Here is a 23496-nt window from a genome sequence, read left to right on the forward strand (position 1 = left end):
TCATATTTAATCGTTCCTATTTAAAGATGGATACCATTTCATTTGACTAAATACATAACGATGCGACTCACCTCTCAATGGTAGGCCTGATCTTGTTCTGGTCCTCGCCAGCCACGAACTGCCCGTAGAAGGTCGCCTTCATGATGGCTTCGAACATCCGCTGCCCGACCAGCTGGCGCAGCCTCTTCATCAACTGTATACAAATAAGATTTTATCAATACTAAATAGATAAATAGTAAAAAAGTATTAAGTACCTAATATTATAAAGTATAAACTGGATGGATTGTTGGGCTGAACTAACCCATTGAGCCCCGAACGACCCGATCGGTCCACGGACCACGACACAATAGATTTTCTACTGTGTCTGTGGTTCCGGGGCCTGAGTTATTACACAGTACTCAAAGTATTAAAAAGAAACTCATACATCATAGGTAAGACCACAGACAATGAGAAAGCTAAGAACTTTTATCATGCCTCAACCACTGCGAAGCCGGGGCCAGTATATAATATGTATTTATGAAACCAAGTTACTCTTTCGAATAAAAATAATATTAAGAACATCATCTTTTAAGTTATTGCATAGCTTCTATCACGGGCCTTGAGCGCGGGGACCGAATCCAGAAATTCCGTAACGAAAAAACCTCACGCTCCCCACTCCGACGTGCGCGGAGGTGTGGCTTGAAGGCATAGCATGCAATAGCTTTACCGCGGCAGTCCCCGAGTGCCACACGAGTCTTTTTTGTATCAGAGAACCTCCTCCTTTATTAAAGTCGATGTTATACTTTGGCGTGTATTATTTATTTAGAAAAGAAAGTTGTCCAAAGGATTTAAACTTTGGGGACTCGAATCTTCCACAAAAAAAAATTCTAAAATCTTTCAGCAAGCATGGTGAGGCGGAATTACTAAAAAAAAAATAATTACTTATGCTAAATAAAATAACATAATTTGCAAAATGATAAATTTAGCTTCCGTGATAATTAACTGATTGTTATCAAAGAGTTAGAAATCTACTACTGTATGTGTATAGTAATTATTTTTAACTAGAATTATCTGGACATAAAACATTTACGTATTTAAGTATATTAAACTTTATATTAAACTTTATTTACTTAGATATAGGTACATTAAAATTACGGTTGTATTTCTAAGTTATATTTTAAATGTTTATTATCAAAAGTTACTACTTACTACTGAGTTAAAAAAACCTAATATGAAGGTACATAATTATTCATTGCTTTATTAAATATAGCATGATGTTGAAAAACAAGCTTCAGCCTGCCGCTTCACTCGTACAAGTTTTTAAGTAGGTACAATGTACTAGTACCTAGATAGTTTTTATTTTTAATGAGGGTACCTACGCTTCTTTACAAATTACTATACTTCAGAGAAGAATAACAATTACTTACGCCATTTAATCATCTAGGATATACATATTATTATCTCTGTCTGTGCTAAATTTCATCAAAATTCTATGAGAAAAAAGAGTAAAAAAGATCACACCAAACTTTGTATATAATTTGCATTGTCATCATTCTGACTGCTAACAGCTTTTAAATACAATATGAAATATTCAATGTCCATCATTTATTGGGCTTCGCCCGCGTGGTGTTTTGATAAAAGGTAGCCTACGTTCTTTCTCAGGGTCTAAAGATTGTCTATGCCAAATTTCATCAAAATCGGTTGAGAGGTTTAAGCGGGAAAGCGTAACAGACAGACAGACAGAGTTAGGTACTTTCGAGTTTCGCAGCTGTTATAATATTAGTAGGGATGATAAATTACAAAAAAAACGAGAATTTTCTCAAAAAAAGTTTATCATTGGATATTAAAATTCTAGATCTTGCTAAAGATGGTAATTAATTGTTTGTAGTGACATTGAAAATTCGAGGTTACGTCAAGGACGACTGCTAGGGTTGCCAATTACACCGTTTTAAAGTTAATAATGACCATTATTTTTAATTATGCTCACCTAAACATTATGAATTGAATTTTAATATGAATTATATTTTAAATTTAATTATAGAAAATAATATTACGTATGGCCAAAAACTTATAAAAGCCTACCCGAAAGAATCCTTATCACAGACGATACGATTAAAACCTTACTTACAATTAGTTACTCATAAAAAATCATCAATATGTATGCTTTCGATAATATGCAAATGCCATTGTCCTCATCAATATGACAACTTAGTAACAAGAACCTTAATACTCGCTGTTGCCAACCCTATCCCAGTCTGAAGCATGTCTGTCGAGTTAGCGACCGTTTACATCAGCTATGTTTAGTTTTTTCGCAATCTCGTGATTTTTACAATAAAAAACTAGTTACCGACCGCATCAAACCACTTGAGTGGATTTATTTCGACGTGCTAATAGGTTTTTTCCACTCGGGATTATCGAGATCATATTTACTGTGGAAATTAACGTTTTTATATAGAGCTATCTTATGTTTACATAAGTGACTTTTCTATTTACACATGTGATGACGATTCTGACGATTTACAGCAAGAGAAGTTAAATAATTATTAAATCACGCCTGAGTTCTGCCGAAAGGTTTTGGTAATGTAGATGCCCATTCAATCTTTTTTGGAAGGAAAGGAAGTTGATAGTACCTATTTATGGTTCCGTATTAATAGGAACGAATCGAATATTCAATGTAACCTAACCATAAATACAAACCACCCAGGTAGAATTAGTACCTAATACTGTAGGTTTCAAGACAATGAAGCAAAGGAATATCCTTCGTTGTTTAATTTGAATTTGCAAAAACAAACTGAATTGTAATTTTATGACGTGCATATTGAAACCAATTTAATTTATTTTAATGGCGATTAAAACTATATTGTCCATTACTTTGCTTTTTCAGTCCTTAATATGATAACATGGTTAAATAACTTACTAAACTAGGACGTATGCGTTATATTATAATAGTCCGAAGTTGATTATCTTGAGATAATCAACCATTCAAAAAGCACCAAGCAATTTATTGTAACACTAGCTGCAGATCAGATCTGGTTTCAGTCATGATAGCCCGGCTAAAAGTGTTAAGCTAATCAAGACTACAATCTATCTCTCATCTTTGTACAATATTTTATACATGCGGTCGTATATTTTCGTGAAAGAGATACAAACATACAACCACCTTTATAAAATTAATTAAGTATAGTAAGAAGTATACATTACAAAGATAGTTCGTCTTAAATACAATCCTCCTAATTGTAGTGTACAAGCAATTACAATTACGTGAATTACATTAGCAAGGGCAGCTACCACTAATTGGTGATAAATTTAATCGTTATCACACTAGCTTACTAAAGTCCTATCACTACATAGCTATAGTATAAAACAAAGTCGTTTTCTCTGTCCCTATTTCCCTATGTCCCTTTGTATGCTTAAATCTTGAAAACTACGCAACGGATTTTGATGCGGTTTTTTTTAATAGATAAAGTGATTCAAGAGGAAGGTTTTAATATATATAATTTATTAGATTTTAGACAAAGCGGACGAAACCGCGGGCGGTAAGCTAGTTACTTGTATTATGTACTTAGATTCGATTAAACATTCATCCGTCTTTATAAATTACTGTTTAAATATTTATATTTATATGAAAGTGTTGATATACCGATGCCAATAATGTGCCGATTATTATCAAAAACGAAAGTTATTTTTATCATATTACTTATATACTTCTTAAGATAATCTTTTCCTAATATACAAGCCTTTTTGATTTGATCCCATCTCCCTATCAACCTATTTATTTCGGTACCAAAATAATCGCTCCGTCACAATCTGTTAAAAGAATTTAGATAACTCTTAGTTTTTCCAAAAGAAAATTCTCCTGAATGGAATTTTCTCTCGCTATCGTCTGCTATCAGGAGTTGTCTGCATTTCCTTATCTGAGATAAGCCCCGGAATAGTTTCGGAAACAGATTTTTTGATAAAATCTATAGATGATTTTATTTCGGTAATGTTGTGGCAGGTTTTTTATCCTCGTGATTCAATTATTTATTTACTTACTATTTTCGTATGATCTTTGCGTAATTAAGATAAAATATGGAGTATGTCATCGACTGAGAAACATGATCATTATGTACATATTTAAATTTTAAAGGTGTATCTCAATGAAACAATGTATTAGTTTGGTTATATTTTTAATTCCAGTCACACTAGACAATAACTTAACATATATTCCAGTGTGACCAAAGGAGAATGGGCATTTTACTATGGAAGTTGGGCCTGAACCCTTGAGTTGGACCAATACACATGAGATATTGTTTTTATAGTAGATCATAACACATACATAACGGGAAAAATATATATAAAAAAATAATCAACCGGGTTTTTGTACAGTCACATCAAGTTTTATTTCTTTGTGTATAATATTTTTTGCCATAAATAACTGTTATAATACAATGACAATATCTTTATGTTACTCCAATTCACTTTCACTTACAAATACGCACTAATCTTAAGCCTTCTAATAAGCGAAATACACTAATATTATGTTTTGTAACAGGTACCTATACCGTGGTTATTATAATTTAACGTAGTTAGACGTTTTTTGTGTTTAAACTCAGTCACTCCAGTGACATTTAGATTTATACTTACTTCACTCGAATTAAAAACGCCGTTATTGTGCGCAAAATAATAGCCAAATGAATAAAACTTTTTGCCTTGACTGTACAAGAACCCGGTTGATTTATTTTTTTATTTTATTTTTTTCGTAAGGTATGTGTAATGATCTATCACAAAAACAATATTTCGTGTGTATTGGTCTTAGCCCAAGTTTCAGGCCCAATTTGCCCATTCTCCTTTGGAAGAAATTTATCAATCGATAGATTTTGACAAGAATAAACATCAATTCTTCAGAGAAATGTTATCAAATTTTGCTTAGATCTCACAAAATCAATATTGAAATGAAATATAATTTATCTCTTCTTTCCTATCGAAGTCTAGACGCGATATTTGCTTTGGCCTCGGACCTAGGGCAATCTATAGATTAGTAAGCTGGTTAATTATATCGATTCTCAAAGCGACCAAACCGTCACCAAGAAATTCAATAACCAATATAGATAAGAGTATAATAAAACCAATGCGATGAAATCAGATAATTAATTTAAAACAAAAGCCCTGTTTTAAAAAATACATCGTACGGTATTTAATATTCATGTTTTTAAAATATATTTATGCATATAGGTAAGATTTAGGTACACCTTTAATATAAGTCGATTACATATTCCGTATTTATCTAAATTACTAAAAGAACATACCATAAATTTTCAAATGAAGAGCAGTAGGTACCTACTGAATTTTCTACATCGAAAGAAGTTTTTCCAAATGAAAGTTCTATCAAATCCCATTCATCATACAGTAAACAAATTGTTTCAAAACACAGGTACAGGAACATAAATCTAAACGAACTAATCTAATCACGACGTCAAAACCTCTGAAGGGCACGCCTCCCGGTTACATAAGAGCATCACAGTGACGCGGGTTGGCCCACGGTCGGCCAACCTTTGGAACAGCGTGGGCCAGCATGACGCATACGTAGGTAGTATAAAAGCAAAAGTAATTTCTTATTCGTAGTTAATTACGTATCGATACGCTGCATGTGTAATTATTGTTATCTATTACAAAAACACACTGTAAGTATTCAATGGGGGGTAATTTTATCTACATATACTGCGTGTAACTTGTTATGTAGCATTATTTACATATAGATAGCATAGGAAAAATAATTGATTGAGTTAATTATACGAGTAAATTGAATTGAAAATCTAATTGAAAATGTACCGACTTGCCACCGACCTAAAAAAAATATACTGAAACGTGTGCGGCAATTAATAGTCTAATCACTAATCACATACCTACGCCAGAAATGTCTAATGTAAGGCAAGTTTAACACTAATGTGAAGTTAAGGAAAAATACTGATACAATACAGTACCAGTTAAGTAGGGATAAGAAAACAAGGAAACTGGCTTAATTTAAATAAATAAAAAATCTCATCGAAAACGGTCAATCCGTTTCGTACGATTCCACAGACTGATACACACATATTCTATCCTATATAAAAGCAATAAACTAAGATAAAATATTCAGAGCAAAATTTTTCAAGGCATTCGCTCGCCTTCATGATAAAAACTAAAAATCGGGTAACATAAATACCATTGCAGTATTTTATGTGTACCTATTGTCTAGATTTATAGTACAAAGTCAGATTTATAATCCTCCCACATTCCCATACAGTCAGATTTATTAAATCTATACTAAAACATGATCGAGCTTCTACGTTCTTACTGTAAAACTCGCATCTACCCTCTTTTTTGTTTTCTTATTCCAATGCACGTATCGCAATGAGACATGTATATTTCGGCAAATCTGATTGCTTATGCGAAAATGTCGATTTATGAGTCAACTTGATGATAAGAATAATGCGTACTAGGTTTTAAACTAAATCTGAAACACTTTATCGTGCAAATTCACTCCTTTTAGAAGCGCCTTTGAATAGTCGTAACGTTACATTATTATTTATTTCATATTTGGGACGAAAAACAGTTTCTATAGAAAGATACAGATCTAGTGTATGTTTACATCAATTTTTAATCGCAGACTTTATTTATTTTTATTTATTTAAATAGGTACACATCTACTTGCTTACTTTCTTGCTACTTGCTTTCTTTGTCATTTCTTGCTATATGAGAGGACACTTGTGATAAAAAATTTTCTTATTAAGTTTCAATTTCAAAGATTTATTTCGTCGCAAATTAAAATAGGTCGTATAAAACAAATTAATAAACTACAGTTATATTTAACCAGGCGTTAACCGCCGGCCACTCCGGTTTCTGCTAACAAAAACTAAATCGAACTAGATCAAGGGGTCACTAAACCGCTATGGGGAACAAAAAACTTTGCAAAGAGCATTTATATAATAAATACTAGCGGCCCGCCCCGGCTTCGCCCGTGGTACATATGAAAAATAGATGTTGGCCGATTCTCAGACTTACCCGATATGCACAGAAAATTTCATGAGAATCGGTCCACCCGTTTCGGAGGAGTATGCAGACTAACATTGTGACACGAGAATTTTATATATATAAGAAGAAGATATTCTATACTCGGACAAGGTGTTGCTGTGGCACCTAGCTATATCAAAACGCTTTTTCAAGGCATGATCTATCTATTTCACAAATTTCAGCTGAATCGGTTTATTAATTTTCGTCTTTTTATACATTGTTTTAAACAAGTAATCAATATAATGGACACCTACTTTAGAAATTTGGCCAAGGGATAAGGACAGAAAAACCGCTCACAAGGCATACCTATAATGTGACCTTATCAAAATTGAAATCAACTGAAAAATCCAGTTTTAGGCAGCCCAGTTAGGTTCAAACGCATACGAAGATTATTTTTATCTCTTCTAATTTGGGTACAATAAAAATCTTGTAAATGTATTATTTGGTATTTGCCTTTGATGCGTTAGACTTTTTTTTACAATTTGTTTAGATACTATAGGTCTTCGCTCACGCTTCGCTCGCGTGCATGTCATGCTTATCTCACGTTCTCTGATAGGTATCGCAAAATTGATTGAACATTTTGGTTGAATGAACGAAAAATGTGCGAATAAATATCATATATATATATATATTTTAACACCAGCTCACAACAGCTAACAAAGCTCAAAATATTCACGCTAGAAGCGACCTCTGCCTCCTCTTTCAATTATTATTTATTCGAATTGTTTATAAAAAATTAAAAACTTAAAAATGTCGTCAAAAATACATTTTTTAGTATTTAAATTTATTTAACTAGTATAAATAGATTATAGGAACAGATCAGAGAACACTGCAAATCATCAAAAAATGTCGTGAAAAATTAAGTGTCTAGCCAACGCGTATCATCTCTAGACAAATAAGATTACAATTATAATGACAATAGCAGTTAATTCATGAAAAAAACCTTGCTTCACAATCACCAAGGTTTTAAAATTTAAATAAACATAATTAAATGAAAGCGACAATAGATTAACATAAAAAGTTAATTTTAAAATGTCCGTAAAGTTAAATTTAAAAATAAATTATTCAAGGATGTAAAACGAATGTCTTTTAATGAAACAATGGAAAAGGCTATAAAAAGAAATATTTTAATGAAAAAGTATTTTATCGTAATAGTTTAACTTAGTTTTCCTTTATTGCAATATATAGAAGAAGAAAGAAAGAAGAAAGAAAAAACATTTATTTCTAGATAAAGGTACACAGTACACACACAAGAAGAAAACACAAAATAAAAGAAGATAATTTGGAAAATCCAAAAGTGCACGCCTCATAATTTTTTTTAATAAATATTTATTAATTATTATTTTTGTTTATTTAATAACAATTAAACCACATCGAATCAGACCCTGAAAAATGAAAGGGTTCTATTCCTGAGCATACTCAAGCGTAAGAGAAAAAAAAAAGACTCGATTAGTAAAGTATTTCGGTCGCTATCGTGTTAACAAGAAAAAGGATCCGCACATATAGGTATATTAAGAAGAGCTGGAACGTCAACACATTTACACATTGCACATGTTAGGCCGGGAGATACTGACACAAAATTTCGGGCCATTTGTAACAGGATGGCGGTCTAGAGGGGTCTTAGTACACAATGACAAAAAGAAAAATGATGGTCAGAACGCTGGTACCGGTTGACGAGTCGCGTGGGCGTTAGTCACACTCGTCGGATAAATAGCGAAAGTCCAACGATTTGTAACACAAAAATTTTAGAATTTACCGATAGCCCTTAAAAAAATATGTAGGCGGTAGTGTCATGCCATACAGTTACGATGTGACTTACAGTCCGCCATACCGACGTGAATGCGTTGATTTAAAAAAAACAATTCAACCATTTGTACCTACCGGGCTCACTTTTGCACAGGTAACCATCGTCGTGCAGCCATTTACTAAAATCGCCATGCCATACTTTTCGGACGATTCCAAATGGTCGCCATACCGCGGAAAAGTCAAACGATTTGTAAATCGTTTGACTTTCGCTATTTATCCGACGAGTTCGACTAACGCCCACGCGACTAGTCCGCCGGTACCAGCGTTCTGAGTTCTGACCATCATTTTTCTTTTAGTCATTGCGTAATAAGACCTCTGTAGAACCGCCATTCTGTTACAAATGACCCGAAATTTTGTGTCAGTATCTCCCGGCCTATGTATGTGTCATATTTTGCAATTGTTTATAAATACAGGGTGATGTAATTGGTGTAGTACGAATATCTAAAAATCTATGAAGAATTTTGTGATACAGTAAATGGAAGAATATTATAGACTATTTTACAGTATTTAATAAAATCATTTAATTTTTTGTTCATTTTCATTAGAAATGTCAATTTTTCTCACCAAGGTGGAAATTTGGATGATAAGGATCTTGTTAGAAAAATATACATTTTGATTAAAATCGGATTTTTTTTTCAAAAATCAAATAACTAATTAATAATCAGAGTTATCACATTATTAAAAAAAAATAAGCCAAACTATACACAATTTTTACCTACTTGATGCAATCCTCAAAGATCATGGACATAGTGTATTGCGCCTTCCACCATACCATCCAGAACTCAACCCAATAGAGTTACTATGGGGCATAATTAAAGGGAAAGTAGCATCACAAAATGTGAACTTTAACTTGAAAACTGTGGAAGAATTATTTAGAAAGGAAGCAAATGCTATTAGTCTGGATATGTTTAGTGACGTTTGGAGAAAGACGCGAGAACATGAGGAAAAATATATTCAATTAGAACCAAAAGTAGATAATTACACTGACTCATTTATAATAACATTAAGAAATTCCGACAACGAAACATCGAGTTCTTCGAGCGATGAAAGTTACAGTGAAATAGAAGATTACGATTATGATTAAATAGATTCTTCTTCTTCTCTATATACTGCTTTCTGAATTGGTGGTAAATGTTAAAACTGTTAAACTGTTATGACGATTCAAAAGTGCTTCTAGAAGAATTGTATAAATGTTTGAGTTTGAGTTTAAAACCAATAGTGTGAAAATTATACAATAAACATGTAACACATATTTGTTAGCGCGTATTGGTAGGTATTACGTACTTACTACAAATATAATATTTCTTAGATATCTTTACTCGACCAAAGTCAGGAATTTAATTATTATTTGATAATTGAATTATTATTAATACTTTTATCCAATTGATTATTATTAGAATAAATAATTAACTTCATCAATTGATTTACTTTTAAATTATAATTTTACAGGTAAATTATGAGAGCTTTCATAAGTAATTATATTTGCATATACATATCTACAACGCACCCATTTTACAATTCAAGTCTAAAATGAAACTAGAGTCGCATTTATTAGGGTTCCGTAGCCAAAATGGCAAAAACGGAACCCTTATAGTTTCGTCATGTCCGTCTGTCCGTCTGTCCGTCTGTCCGTCTGTCACAGCCGATTTACTCGGAAACTATAAGTACTACAGTGATGAAATTTGATGGGAATATGTGTTGTATGAACCGCTACAAAAATATGACACTAAATAGTAAAAAAAAGAATTGGGGGTGGGGCCCCCCATACATGTAACTGAGGGATGAAATTTTTTTTTTCGATGTACATACCCGTGTGGGGTATCAATGGAAAGGTCTTTTAAAATGATATAAAGTTTTCTAAAAAACATTTTTCTTAAAGTGAACGGTTTTTGAGATATCAGCTCTCAAAGTCGTAAAAAGTATGTCCCCCCCCCTCTATTTTTATAACTACGGGGTATAAAATTCTAAAAAAAATAGAGGTGATGCATGCTAATTAACTCTTTCAACGATTTTTGGTTTGATCAAAGTATCTCTTATAGTTTTTGAGATAGGTTGATTTAACTGTAATTTATTATATTTGCTGCTACGGAACCCTTTGTGCGCGAGCCCGACTCGCACTTGGCCGGTTTTATTTTTGAACATACTGTAAGTGAAATTGCATAAGTGTGAGTACTGTGAACATGCCAGCTTTCCCTAATTGACCTGTACAGACACACGGACGTCCAAGACAGAACTTTTTTAAACTGTTTTTTAACTAGTTTAAATAACAAAAATGACATCAAAAATATCATGAACGTTAAAAATAGTGTTTTTTCTTAATATGTGTGTGTATGTATTATCTTACAAGTGCAATGTATGATACATAAAGACATTTTAAGTTTGAAAAATCAGATGTTTTGCGCGAAGTGACAGTCTGTAGTACCCACCTCAACGCTTCGCTTATGAGGCGTGCAAAAGAAAGTACGATTCATAATAAAATTAGACATAAATTAGACGCCATGTTTGTTGAGAATCTGGTATTGTGTGTGCACTGCATTTCCAGAAAAGGGTCTTGACTCAGCTTTCTGCCATAATCGCATCAATATATACTATCTATCAAGTCGTCATACGCTCAAAACCGCAGATATCCACGTCATAAATATTAAATAAGTGCATCATAAAATGACCGGGATATTTGCAGAATATTTATTTTATTAAGGAAAGGTTGTATGTGATTAATAATAATTGAATAACATTAACAATTAAAGTGTAACGATGATTTGCACAAGCTACTTAGTATTTACCCGCATGCGTGAAGCGGCAATGTAAAACGAAGGGCTTTAATTTGCTCCCTCCAAATCCATACTAATATTATAAATGCGAAAGTAACTCTGTCTGTCTGTCTGTTACTCAATCACGCCTAAACTACTGAACCAATTGGCATGAAATTTGGTATGGAGATATTTTGATACCCGAGAAAGGACATAGGCTACCTTTTATTGCGAAATATGTACCACGGGCGAAGCCGGGGCGGACCTCTAGTAGCTACATAATTCGCAATCTACTTATCCTAATTTGGCAAATGATATTATATTCATTATCTGTCTTACCACAAAAAACTTTAGACAGGGTTTAACTTTAAGCGCGGGTTCTCTTTTCTGGTTTTGTCGTATTTCACATAGACAACTATTAAAGTGAGAGATCCCTGGTTTAAAGTTAGACTGTGTTTAATTTTTTTGTGGTAATACCATGTTTCTTCTTACCCAACCTTCGTACTGATTAATTTGAACATGGTATTATTCAGAAGGCAGAATTTCTTAAAGAATCTAATTTGCATTGTTAGCTGGTTTAGACTTGGTTCAAGTTAATGTCTGCTTTGTGATAAACATTTTGCTTACGTCTTGTCGCGTAGGGATTGACGTACAAATAATATTTCATTATCCTGTATGTCTAATAGATTTCTAAGCATCCGGAAGGAAAACGCAGTTTCTTATTGGATATTTCATAATAACTGACTAGCATCCCGTCTGCACCTTTGCTCACAATATTTGCTCCATTTTATCCTCCTAGTGGCTTTCGCAATGCATAATATTATTATATATTTTGTCCCTAGCCAAGATAGTATAGCCTATGATCTGTAATCCTAACTTATACATATTACTAGCTCTCCGCCCCGGCTTCGCCCGTGGTACCTACATGTTTAAACTATCTCTCAAGTTGGATCGAACTGCACATGGTGTGCGAATTTTATTATAATCGATTTAAGTGGTTTAGGAGTCCATTGAGGATAAACATTGTGACACGAGATTTATATATATTAAGATAAATGCGAAAGTTTGTTTGTTCTTCTGTTCACTGTCACACTAAAATCTAGCTGCTATAACTATGCCTAAGATACTTTTTCTTTTACAAAATCTAGCCCAAATTCTAGGTGAAATATTACTCTTCCACAGTACATTACGTGATCCGTACAAAGGGAAACCCCACCAAGGGTACTCAACCCTCGATGGATAGCTGGCACGCCGCCATGGCCAAGTGATTGAGTTGACATCTCATACATATCTCACATATAACCGAATCAATAATGTTCGTTTTATAAATAAATTTAATGCGACGTGAGTGTAGGTAGTAGGGCGTAACACACAGAGCGTTTAATTGAGAATTGTGTCCTGTTCAAAATAAAGGACGTTTATTATTTTGTGACAAATAGCATCAGAAAACATTCGTTTTTTTTTTCTGGATACGTAGCGATTGCTTCAAAGAATAGACGACTTGAAATATTTTGTAGCTCTTCTTTCATATAAGTATTCGCTGCCATACAATGTAAGTTATAAAGAATAATAGTCATTGTCTTTAAAATAGTGTTTAATTAAAATTTGAACACGACATCATCATTTACGAATCTTTCAGGAATTACGAATCGAACATAAGGGGGCAAATGTCGATCAACCCAAGTTTACCAAAGTACCCTTGTTACCATGTGGCGTGCACGTAAACCCATTTTATATCGATATAACCAGTTTTACGACGATTTCTGTCTGTTTCTTTTAATATTTACTGTCTGTTATCGCCTGTTTGCTTAATTAGATCAAATTTACGCCAAAAACATAAGGTTATTCTTTAAAAATAAAATTTCCTGAAAGATTCTTCAAAACATAGCTATGCGTTATCTAAAATATCTTGATGAAGAGAGAGATTGATCGTATGTTTGTTTGTTTACGGATAAATTCGTTCTGAAACGATATTTCACACAGCTATAGCGATTTTAAAAATTAATTTACTTTTGGCAAGCTAGATAATAAATCAACGAGTATAATATATTCAGAAGATTTGATATTTTCGTAAAGATAAAAGAATTACAAGATACGGAACTTTTGGTACTTTGTAGCTTGAAAAGAAGGGGGTAGTTGTAAAATGCTATATATAATAAATAATAATCACAATATGTGCTCACTACGATTACGATGTTTGTAAACTTAACTTAATTCCGTGGTGTTAAAAAATCAAGATAATAAATCAACTCGCATTCTATTAAAACTGTACTTAGCATAAAATCATCAAGTAGGTACCCATTGTAACAAATCGAAGCACTAGGTCATTTACCTATGACCTGCTTTGTGCTAGCCGGCTAGCGCTCGTCATGTCTCGGCCTACATTTACAAAAAAAGATGCCAAAATTAACTTGTCACATTGACTTTGTTCCAGAATTTGTTACAAAGTGAATTTTACGTAAAAAAAAATACTGAATTTTACGTAGCCGTGTTGAATTACATTTTTTGTCTCATTTCCTTGTTTGCTATCGTAAAATAAGTAATTAGTTTAAATGATTTGTTTAAAGGAGGCTCAGTAAGTACAAAAGGCATATGTAATTAATTGCGGATTTGTTTTCTATCTCCCACTAAATCTTATACAGTAGAACCTCGATAAGTTAAAGTCCAAGGGAAACACAAAATATTTTAAGTTATAGAGGTTTTAAGTTATCAAGGGTCTATCCATTTTTCACTGCTTCTATAGCTTTTAATTTATCAGCGCAGGTGGGGGTTGTTAGTTTTCTTTTTGGACTAATTTTAAGCCAGTTTTATCACACAGTAAGTAAAGTGATGTTTCTAGGACAACGATCAAAAACTTATGATGCAAGTAAGTCGTCATAAAGCTAACCGCCGCAAATCTTTGAAGAATTTCGATAAAGCAAACAATAGGTAATGTATTGTTTACGTTAACAATACATAGTTATATCGGGGCCACCCGCAGTACATGCGAGCGATGTCATATTTGTTAACGCAGCAAACTATGGCCACCCTGCATCGCCTTAATGCATACATATTGTATTTCTTCAAACGCTGCATTTTTGTTTAGAGATAAGTTTATTAGTTTAAGTTTTAGTTTAATTCATTCTGAATGTAGAAAGCACTAATTAAAGACGTGTAAATTAAATCTTGTGTTTTTAAAAATCGTCCTTCGGTCCGTCGAAATTTGAGTGGCGCAGCCGGTAGGATACTCGATAATATCCTGCTGCCGAGCTATCAGTAAAGCCATAATTAAGGACCTGTGATAGTGCGGTACAGACGAGTATCCTCGAACTAAATAAATAACTCCCGCGACGCGTACGCGTAAAAAACTGAATCGCTGCAGTGAAACGCGTACGGAGACTTCAAGGACGAGCATTCAGAATCATAAGTGAAGGACATGGGAGCGAGCAGACTGTGAGTAGACCTCTTCACTCCTGTTTTTCATAGTCCCTGTTCTCACGAAATCCCCGACCCAAAATAGTCGGCCTAATCATTACGTTTATTTGATTTTGTTCATTACAATTATCGTGATAAGTCGTAATTTTTAGTGTTTAATTTTAATTGTTAGTTATTAGTTAGTGATTTTAAGTGTTAGGTACTTTCATTAATTTCGTGTTTTAATCGATAAAACTACGCAAAATGGAAGAGATTAAACTCATTCCTAGAGAAATACTATGTATCATTCCCAAATTTGATGGGGATGAAAAACTATTAAACCTATTTATCAATAAAAGTGAATATATTATAAGGTCATTCCAAGATGCGAGTAATAACGCACAAAACTTATATGTATACCATGCCATAACGAGCAGGCTTATCGGTAAGGCAGCTTCACTGCTTAGTGATTACCAAAATATAACTTCATGGACTGAATTGAAAGAAATACTTACCCAACATTTCGGAGACCCGCGATCGGAAGAGTGTATAGCATTAGAGTTAGAAGGGTTAAAAATAAAACAAGGTGAAAGTTACATACAGTTTTGCCACAGAATACAAAACGTAAAAAGTTCCCTATTTTCAAAGGTGAACCGCTTCACTGATGAAGGGGTCAAAGCCGCGAAAATGATCATATACAATAATACTGCGTTAAATGTTTTTCTGTACAACCTCCCGGAGGACATGATCCGGATTGTTAGATTAAGGGGTTGTAAAAACTTAGAAAATGCACTTAGTGTAGTTACGGAAGAAGTAAATTTTATACAACAATATAACACAAAGATTAGTAAGCCAAAACCTATAACCCAAAACACTTTTCAAAATTCATTCAAACCTAATTTTATTACAATGCCTATAAATCAAAACTTTAAATATGGCAGTCCTCAACAGCCAATTGGTTATAGACCGAATTTCGCCCAACAACCCCGACAAGATTTGATACAACAACCTCGACCAAATTTTATTCAACAGTCAAGGCAAACACCACAAGCCCAAGGCTATAAATTTGGCACACAATCTAATAATAACCACCAATTGCGACCTTTTCAAAATTCCGGTTATCAATTAGGAATCCCAAATCAACAAACAGACCAACCTCGTTTTAAATTTGGCATACAACATGCCCAGGCACCGAACCCCGGCTTAAATAGCGATGTATCAATGCGTACAGCACCTATGAGGCAAAACGTAACTCATAACATATATTACTGCGATGAACCAAATTATGAAAATTACGATAACTCACCCTTAGATTATAAAGAAGACGCCGCGAACGAGTTATACGAGTATACCGATCCGGAAGTAACTGAAAGCAATTTTAATGACAATAACGAATTTCCTGTTACCGGCCTCCAACGAGACAGTGAAATAATAAATTTAAATTATTGTGACAGCTTCTTAAAATTACCACATATTATAGTTCCCGAAATAAAAGCAAAGTTTCTCATAGATACAGGAAGCAGTCGTTCCTTTATAAGTCCAGCCAAAGCAGAAGAATATTTTAGAGACCGTAAACAGTATGAACAATTTACAGTTGTTAGTACCCATGCGCAAAGCACTCATGATGAGGTTATAGAAATTCCATTATTAAAAACTTTTAGAAGCTCACTTTCCCACAAATTTTATGTATACAATGTAGACAGTAAGTATGATGGATTAATCGGATCTGATTTACTTAAGAAACTAGATGCAAATATCGATATGAAGCACCAAGTTTTAGAAACATTTAACGCCAAAATACCGATTATATATAACCCTCCGTTAAAAATCACCTTAGAGCCTCGATCAGAAACTAGAGTATCAATTCCAACTAACCTTCAGAACGGTGACGCTATATTAGATTTTCAGACTTTTCGTGAAAGCGTTCGTATGCCCGCAGCAATAGTCGACGTGTCAATGAAAGTTAATGTAGATGAAAAGGAGCGAAATCTTCAAAAACACTTCACCGATGAAATAGTAAAAGTTAGTAACGATCAGGCGGGAAAATGTGACCAACCCCTGACGCCGATTACAATTTCGTCTGATTCAGACCGAACAGTGCCTATCACTAAAAATAATCGCCCAAGGTCCCCATATTCGATTCCGTCACCTGATAGTAGTACAATAACCATGGAAAGCAGCACCTTGACTGCGACTAACAATAATAGCGAAAATATAGATACGGTTCATTCAGCTCGCGATCTTGATACGGAAGGCATACTGATTCTAGATCTAGCTGTAGATTTTAATAAACAATTAACTCAACAATTTGTAAAAGATCACCACAAACGCACAAAATTCTTATACAAATATCTTACAGACAAAATTATTCATAAGAAACAGGTTATTAAGGATAAGCATGGCGGTGAAAATTATTTTAACATAGACATAGGAGATTCAGTTTACATTAAAGGATTTAACACGAGACGTGCTAAAGATAGGCCTACATATCAGAAAGCGATAGTCACGGGACCAATCCATAGAAATATTGTGCCAGTAACGACACACAATCGTGAGACTAAAGTTCCAATTAAATACATTAAGCGTCCTCCGCAGGTTACTGCTTCTGACGATCCATGTGATCCAAAACCAGGGCCTTCAACTGCACCAGATTAAACGGAATCCCGGAATACTACCCCTCCGTGAAGGCTATGCAGTCGTCAGCAATGACACATGGAGAGTTATTAAGGTGTTAGATTTAAAGTTAATATATGACGATTTAGAATTTAATATAAATAGTTATCTATCATTTAGAAATCAGGTTCATAGTTGTATTGATGTAAAAGCGTTAGGTTCCGATTTTACTACAACCGAATTACAAACAGATTATCATATGAATTATACTATTGATAAATTTGAACAATTAATTCCGTCTTCTAGATCTAAACGTGGTTTATTAAATCCACTTGGTTCAGTTATAAAAATTATCACCGGTAACCTCGACAACGAAGATGCTATACAATTTGAAAACACTATTGAAAAATTAAAGACTAAACAAGACTCTATAATACATAAGATGACGATCGTTACTGAGATGGTGGGTTCGTTATTAAATGTGGCTGAAATATCTAATAACAATTTCATTGCAATCCAGAATAAGCTAAATGTAATTGATTCGCTTTTAAATGACACAAGTTTACATCAAAAGACTAATGAAATTATACATACATATTCTGCATTTTTACATAATTTTATGTCTATTTACGTTAGATTAAGTGAAATTGAAACTGCTGTAGCTTTTAGTAAAATTAAACTTTTACACCAATCCGTTGTAGATACGAAGGAATTATTGCTTTTATTAAAAAATATTGAAACTAGCTCTAAGTTACCATTTCCAGTAAATTTAGATAATGTTCTTAAAATCGAACAATTAATAGAAGTACAAACTTATGTAAAACAAAGTCAAATAAAATTCGTAATGACTATTCCATTAATTACTGATGATATTTACTCATATTTTAAAATAATACCTTTACCTATATTTAACGAAGAAAAAGGTCAGACTTCCCTTATCCTTCCCAAATACCCATATGTCCTTGTGAAGGGGTTGAAAACGATGCCACTTTCACAACCATGCAAAGAAATTGATGAAGACCGGTTCCTATGCCCGGAAATACTGACATCAACATTATATAAAGATGATTGTTTAACCGATCTTCTGCGGCTATCCACAAATGTTTCCAGTTGTCAGCAGATTCCCATTTCCATAGATGACGTGAAAATCGACAATGTTCTACCAAATAGATGGATACTTTACGTAAATGTGGAAACAGTACTTACTAAGGTCTGTGAAAATGAGGTAACCCAAGAATTTCTTCGTGGTACTTATTTATTGGCGTTAGACGAGATTGGCTGCTACGTGAAAATCGGAGATATAACACTAAAGAAATATGAAACGAATGGAAATGATATTATATACCCAAGTTTACCAAAAATTATATTACCAAATTTGATGAACTCCCAGACCGACAGGAAGCCTGTTAACCTGAAGGGTGCAAATTTAACTGACATAAATATGCTTAGGCATTTAATTGAAAATAGTGAAAATAGTGAAAACCAGTTTAATAGTACAGTGAATAGTGCCGTCGGAGTGATTAACATTATAACTTTTGTATTAATCGTAATTATAATTGTAATCGTCATAGTTATTAAGTCTAAATTAAGAAAAATATGTATTCAAGAAAACCCTTCAGATTTTCTTGAAACTGAGGATGGAGGAGTTATATCGGGGCCACCCGCAGTACATGCGAGCGATGTCATATTTGTTAACGCAGCAAACTATGGCCACCCTGCATCGCCTTAATGCATACATATTGTATTTCTTCAAACGCTGCATTTTTGTTTAGAGATAAGTTTATTAGTTTAAGTTTTAGTTTAATTCATTCTGAATGTAGAAAGCACTAATTAAAGACGTGTAAATTAAATCTTGTGTTTTTAAAAATCGTCCTTCGGTCCGTCGAAATTTGAGTACATAGTAAACACGTGCAAGCAATAAATACCGAAACATTTTGTTTTGACACTCTTTCAAAATGACTCATTGACAAAAATTTTTATGTAATAGAGGTTGTGAAAACATTTCTTTAAGTTATTGAGGGCCAATACAGAGATTATTTATTTAAGTTATAGAGGTTGCGTATTTTAAGTTAAAGAGGTTTTGGGCTCTGATGGGAAGGGAACATATTATTTTGTGAAGTTACAGAGGTTTTTATGTTATCGAGGTTTAAGTTATCGAGGTTCAACTGTATATAAAAATGAATCGCAAAATGTGTTGGTAAGCGCATAACTCGAGAACGGCTGAACCGATTTCGATAATTCTTTTTTTATTATATTCCTTGAAGTATTTCCTTCAGATATCTGGGTTGCACGATAACGGATGCACACACTAGAGAGGAAGAGATTAAAATCCGCATACAAAATACCCTCAAGTGTGGTGCTGCCTTGCATAAAGTCCTCGTGTCTAGGCTTCTGAGTAAAAAAACCAAACTGCGGATATAGTTACAAAACGGTTATAAGACCAATACTTACTTATGGTTGTGAAGCCTGGACCCTAACCCAGAACGAAGAGCGTAACCTTTTAGTCACAGAACGAAAGCTTCTTAGGAAGATCTTTGGTCCTATCAGACAAGAGGATGGAAGTTGGAGAATCCGGAAGAATGCCGAATTAGAAAAACTCATGGCCGAGCCAAATATACTTGGGGAAATAAAAGCGCATCGCCTGCGTTGGCTTGGTCATGTAGAGCGAATGGGTGAGGAGCGAGGTCTGAAGAGAGCATACTTGGGCCGTCCCTCGGGCCGTCGGCCGGTGGGTCGACCCAAGTATCGCTGGCGCGATCAAGTGGAGAGAGACCTGAGTGCGCTTCAAGCCAGTGACAATTGGCAAGAGACCGCTCAGGACCGGGCAAGGTGGAGAGTTCTCGTCTCGGAGGCCAAGACCCACTTCGGGGTTTCAGCGCCACAGGAGTAAGTAAGTAAGTATTCCTTGAAGTACGAGGATGGTTTTTATGTAGAGAAAACGTAAATATGTACCACGGGCGAAGCCGGGGCGGACCGCTAGTTTTACATAAAATATAAACATGTACATAATTGATTTATTTCAGTTCACATCATTTAACTAAGTTCGTTTAGGCGTTCAGGCGTGTTTGAAACCTGACAGACATATTCACAAACATTTATAACTAGCTGTGCTCCGCGGTTTTACTCGCAGTACTCCGCTGCTGTTGTTCTAAGCGTGATGATATAGCCGAAAGAATTTTTGTTCCCGAGATTAGCGCGTTCAAACAAATAAACTATTTAGCTTTATAATAATATTAGTATAGATATAATATATTGGACTAGGTTAAAAAGTTTCGGTTTTATTATAATATTTTGATTAATTTCCTGTTGGCTTACCTATATACAACTTTGGGATACTAATGATCCCGCAGCTGCAGATAAGAGAAATTGAAAGATTAGAAAAAATTTATGCCCGCGCTAAATGCGAAAATAAATTGCGTTGTTAAAAATAACTAGGTAGGCAATTGATTATTGAAAATATCATTTTCAGGATAACATTTATAAAATGAATGATTACGTAAAAATATCGAATATTGTTTGAAGTTACTAGACCGTACATAATAAGAAATAAATGCTTTCTTTCTTTCTTAAATCTTCATACAAATGCTACATTTTCTTAAAAATAAACAATTGTAACGAATTTTTTATCCTTGAGAACAAATCTAGCTCGCGCTTATTTCTTCCAATATCTAAACGCGATGGATTTAGGCATAGTTATGCGAGGTCGTTTACGACGTGAGTCGCTTAAAATCAGGTGATGTGTCCTCTAAAATTTTTCGTTTTAAACAATGAAAGCTATTAGTAGGTAACTAGTAGGTACCTACTCAATATTGTACCTATGTAACAAAAACCCCTACGTTTTTTATATTATTATTTTTGCAAACTTCTCTATCTATCTACGACCGACAATTTTTAGCTATTCTATTATCAAAACGGAAAGCATGAATGAGTTTTTTTTTCGTTCACAAACCAACAAGCAGCTGTTCTCATAACGTAAGCTTCAATATTTTTTTTTTATAAACGAATTCAAGAGCAGGTGAATGACACCATTATTTACGTAATTTTTATACTTAACATAAGAGTTCTAATATCATTATTTTTTTTTTCACGGAGTCCTTTCTTTCGATAATTTTTTTGTCAGTTATGTGGGTAGGTGAGCATATATGATAACAGAAACTTTAAATTAAATAAAAATTGATACAAAACATAATACCTATGTATTCCGATCATTAAAGTAGTCCAAAAGTTCTATGTTTCGGACAAAAAAGTGATCAATTTATATCACCACGTGGAATCTGCAAAAAAATGTAGGTTCACCACCTACATAAGTAACGCTCAGTAGGTAGGTATCGTATCGATAGCTGATAGAAAATACCCAATAATTATATTTTATTAGCAGAATAAGAAGTAAACAAGATTCACCATATAAGGGGTAGAATTTCCGGTCGATAAATATTCTTTAATAACATGCATGTAATTATTTCATATGCACCATGCACATGTTATTTTTCAATATGTATTAAATTCCTAACTGACTACACCTGCCCACAGCCCAAGTATAATAAGATCAATACGTAGATTAAAATTTTAAAGTCCCTCTTTCTCTATTACAATAGTTCTCACGGAAGTAGAAACCAGTCTAGACCTCAGCCGACCTAAGTTGCGTTAGGTCGACCGCGGACTTCCTCGCCCGCCGCCGGGTGGCCGGTCTACATAACCGTCTAGCCAGCGGACCGAAAACGCATGCGCCATGAAACTTTTCACCACGAATCCATTCCCCATTCATGGAAAACAATCAAATCCCACGGCGTTATCGCAATTTTCAAACCCAATAAGGAATTCGCCACACGCAACTACCGAACGCATAATCTACGATTTCCTTCAATTTTAAATTGTTCAAATTACTACGGGTACTGTGACGTAACAGCCTGGCCCATGCGATCTAGAATAATACAGCGACGGCCGACGGGACCAAAAAAACCGGTTGAATGTGCAGTGTGTTCGCGAAATACAAAAACACGCATGAAGACTTAACTTCGCTCGCCATCACTCACTACCAGCGAATCAAATTCAAGGACCGTGTCTCAGTTAATTTTAGCCACGTTCCGAACGTAAAAGACGCCGGCACATTGTTACAGTTACATAAGACATCAGCTGTTCATCGATTTACTCACCATGTCGTTGTTCTCGACGATCCAGTTGATCGAGCATATTTGGTAGACGAGGTACGCCCGCACTAGTTCGCTGGTCTTCTTGCTCTTAAAAGCGTCTTTCGGGCTGTTGAACGACAGGTCCAGCTCGTCCCGACTCGAGGATGGCGTGGAGAGTACGCGAATCCCGCGAGGAGCGTTCACTGCCAGCCGGCGTAGCAGAGCCATGTTTAAAAGCTCCGCGCACTGGTTCACTGAGTAACACACACGTCCGCCTCGCTTGGCTGACAACTGACAACTGAAATTTGAAAACTCGATGACAGTGACGTCTAGGCGGAGGCGCTCGATATCGCGGCCGAGTGCGCGCGCAAACGTTCCAATTATAAAACCCACTGGAGGTGTGTCATTGTTGAAGTAAGCTATAGGCTCATTGCAGATTATTGAATGCTGAGCCATCGAGATAGAATGTACTACGTACTAGAGGGGTTATTCCAAACAAAAACATTGCGCGCGGCCGATGTGGTGGGGTACGTGTGGAACGAGCGAGGCGTGGCTTCAAGTTCAAAGATTAAGCAATGCGTGCAGATGCGACACATTGTGCAATCTGTTTACTCGGTACTATCTGGTGGTACTGATACTAGGGAATTAATAAAACGAGGATTTTATATTAAACTATGTATTTTAATTTCCTTTAAATAATATCAATTTAGTAAGCTTTTGTCGTTTTGTGTAGTAATCAATAGTTTTATCAGTTTTTGCTTCATGATGTAATCGAATTTTGGAGTATTGGTTTA

At 34.5% G+C, this 23496-nt stretch overlaps 1 protein-coding gene across 1 annotated transcript in view; it reads right to left on the minus strand.

The window, feature by feature from the left end:
- The window catches only part of slgA (proline dehydrogenase slgA), a 40512-nt gene extending 17490 nt beyond the window's left edge, over nucleotides 1–23022 (minus strand). Inside the window, exons 1-2 of the mRNA XM_090114340.1 lie at nucleotides 22727–23022; nucleotides 72–193 (exon numbers count right to left, since the gene is read on the minus strand). Of these exons, the coding sequence (XP_089970466.1) occupies nucleotides 72–193; nucleotides 22727–22930 (326 nt within the window). The 5' untranslated portion in view covers nucleotides 22931–23022. The remainder of the gene's footprint in view (nucleotides 1–71; nucleotides 194–22726) is intronic.
- Nucleotides 23023–23496: the final 474 nt, after the last annotated feature.

The sequence above is a fragment of the Colias eurytheme genome, chromosome 21 (genome assembly GCF_061535395.1).
Source record: "Colias eurytheme isolate Ceu_HAF_F1 chromosome 21, ilColEury1 Martin Lab GWU primary, whole genome shotgun sequence".
NCBI lineage: Eukaryota > Metazoa > Arthropoda > Insecta > Lepidoptera > Pieridae > Colias > Colias eurytheme.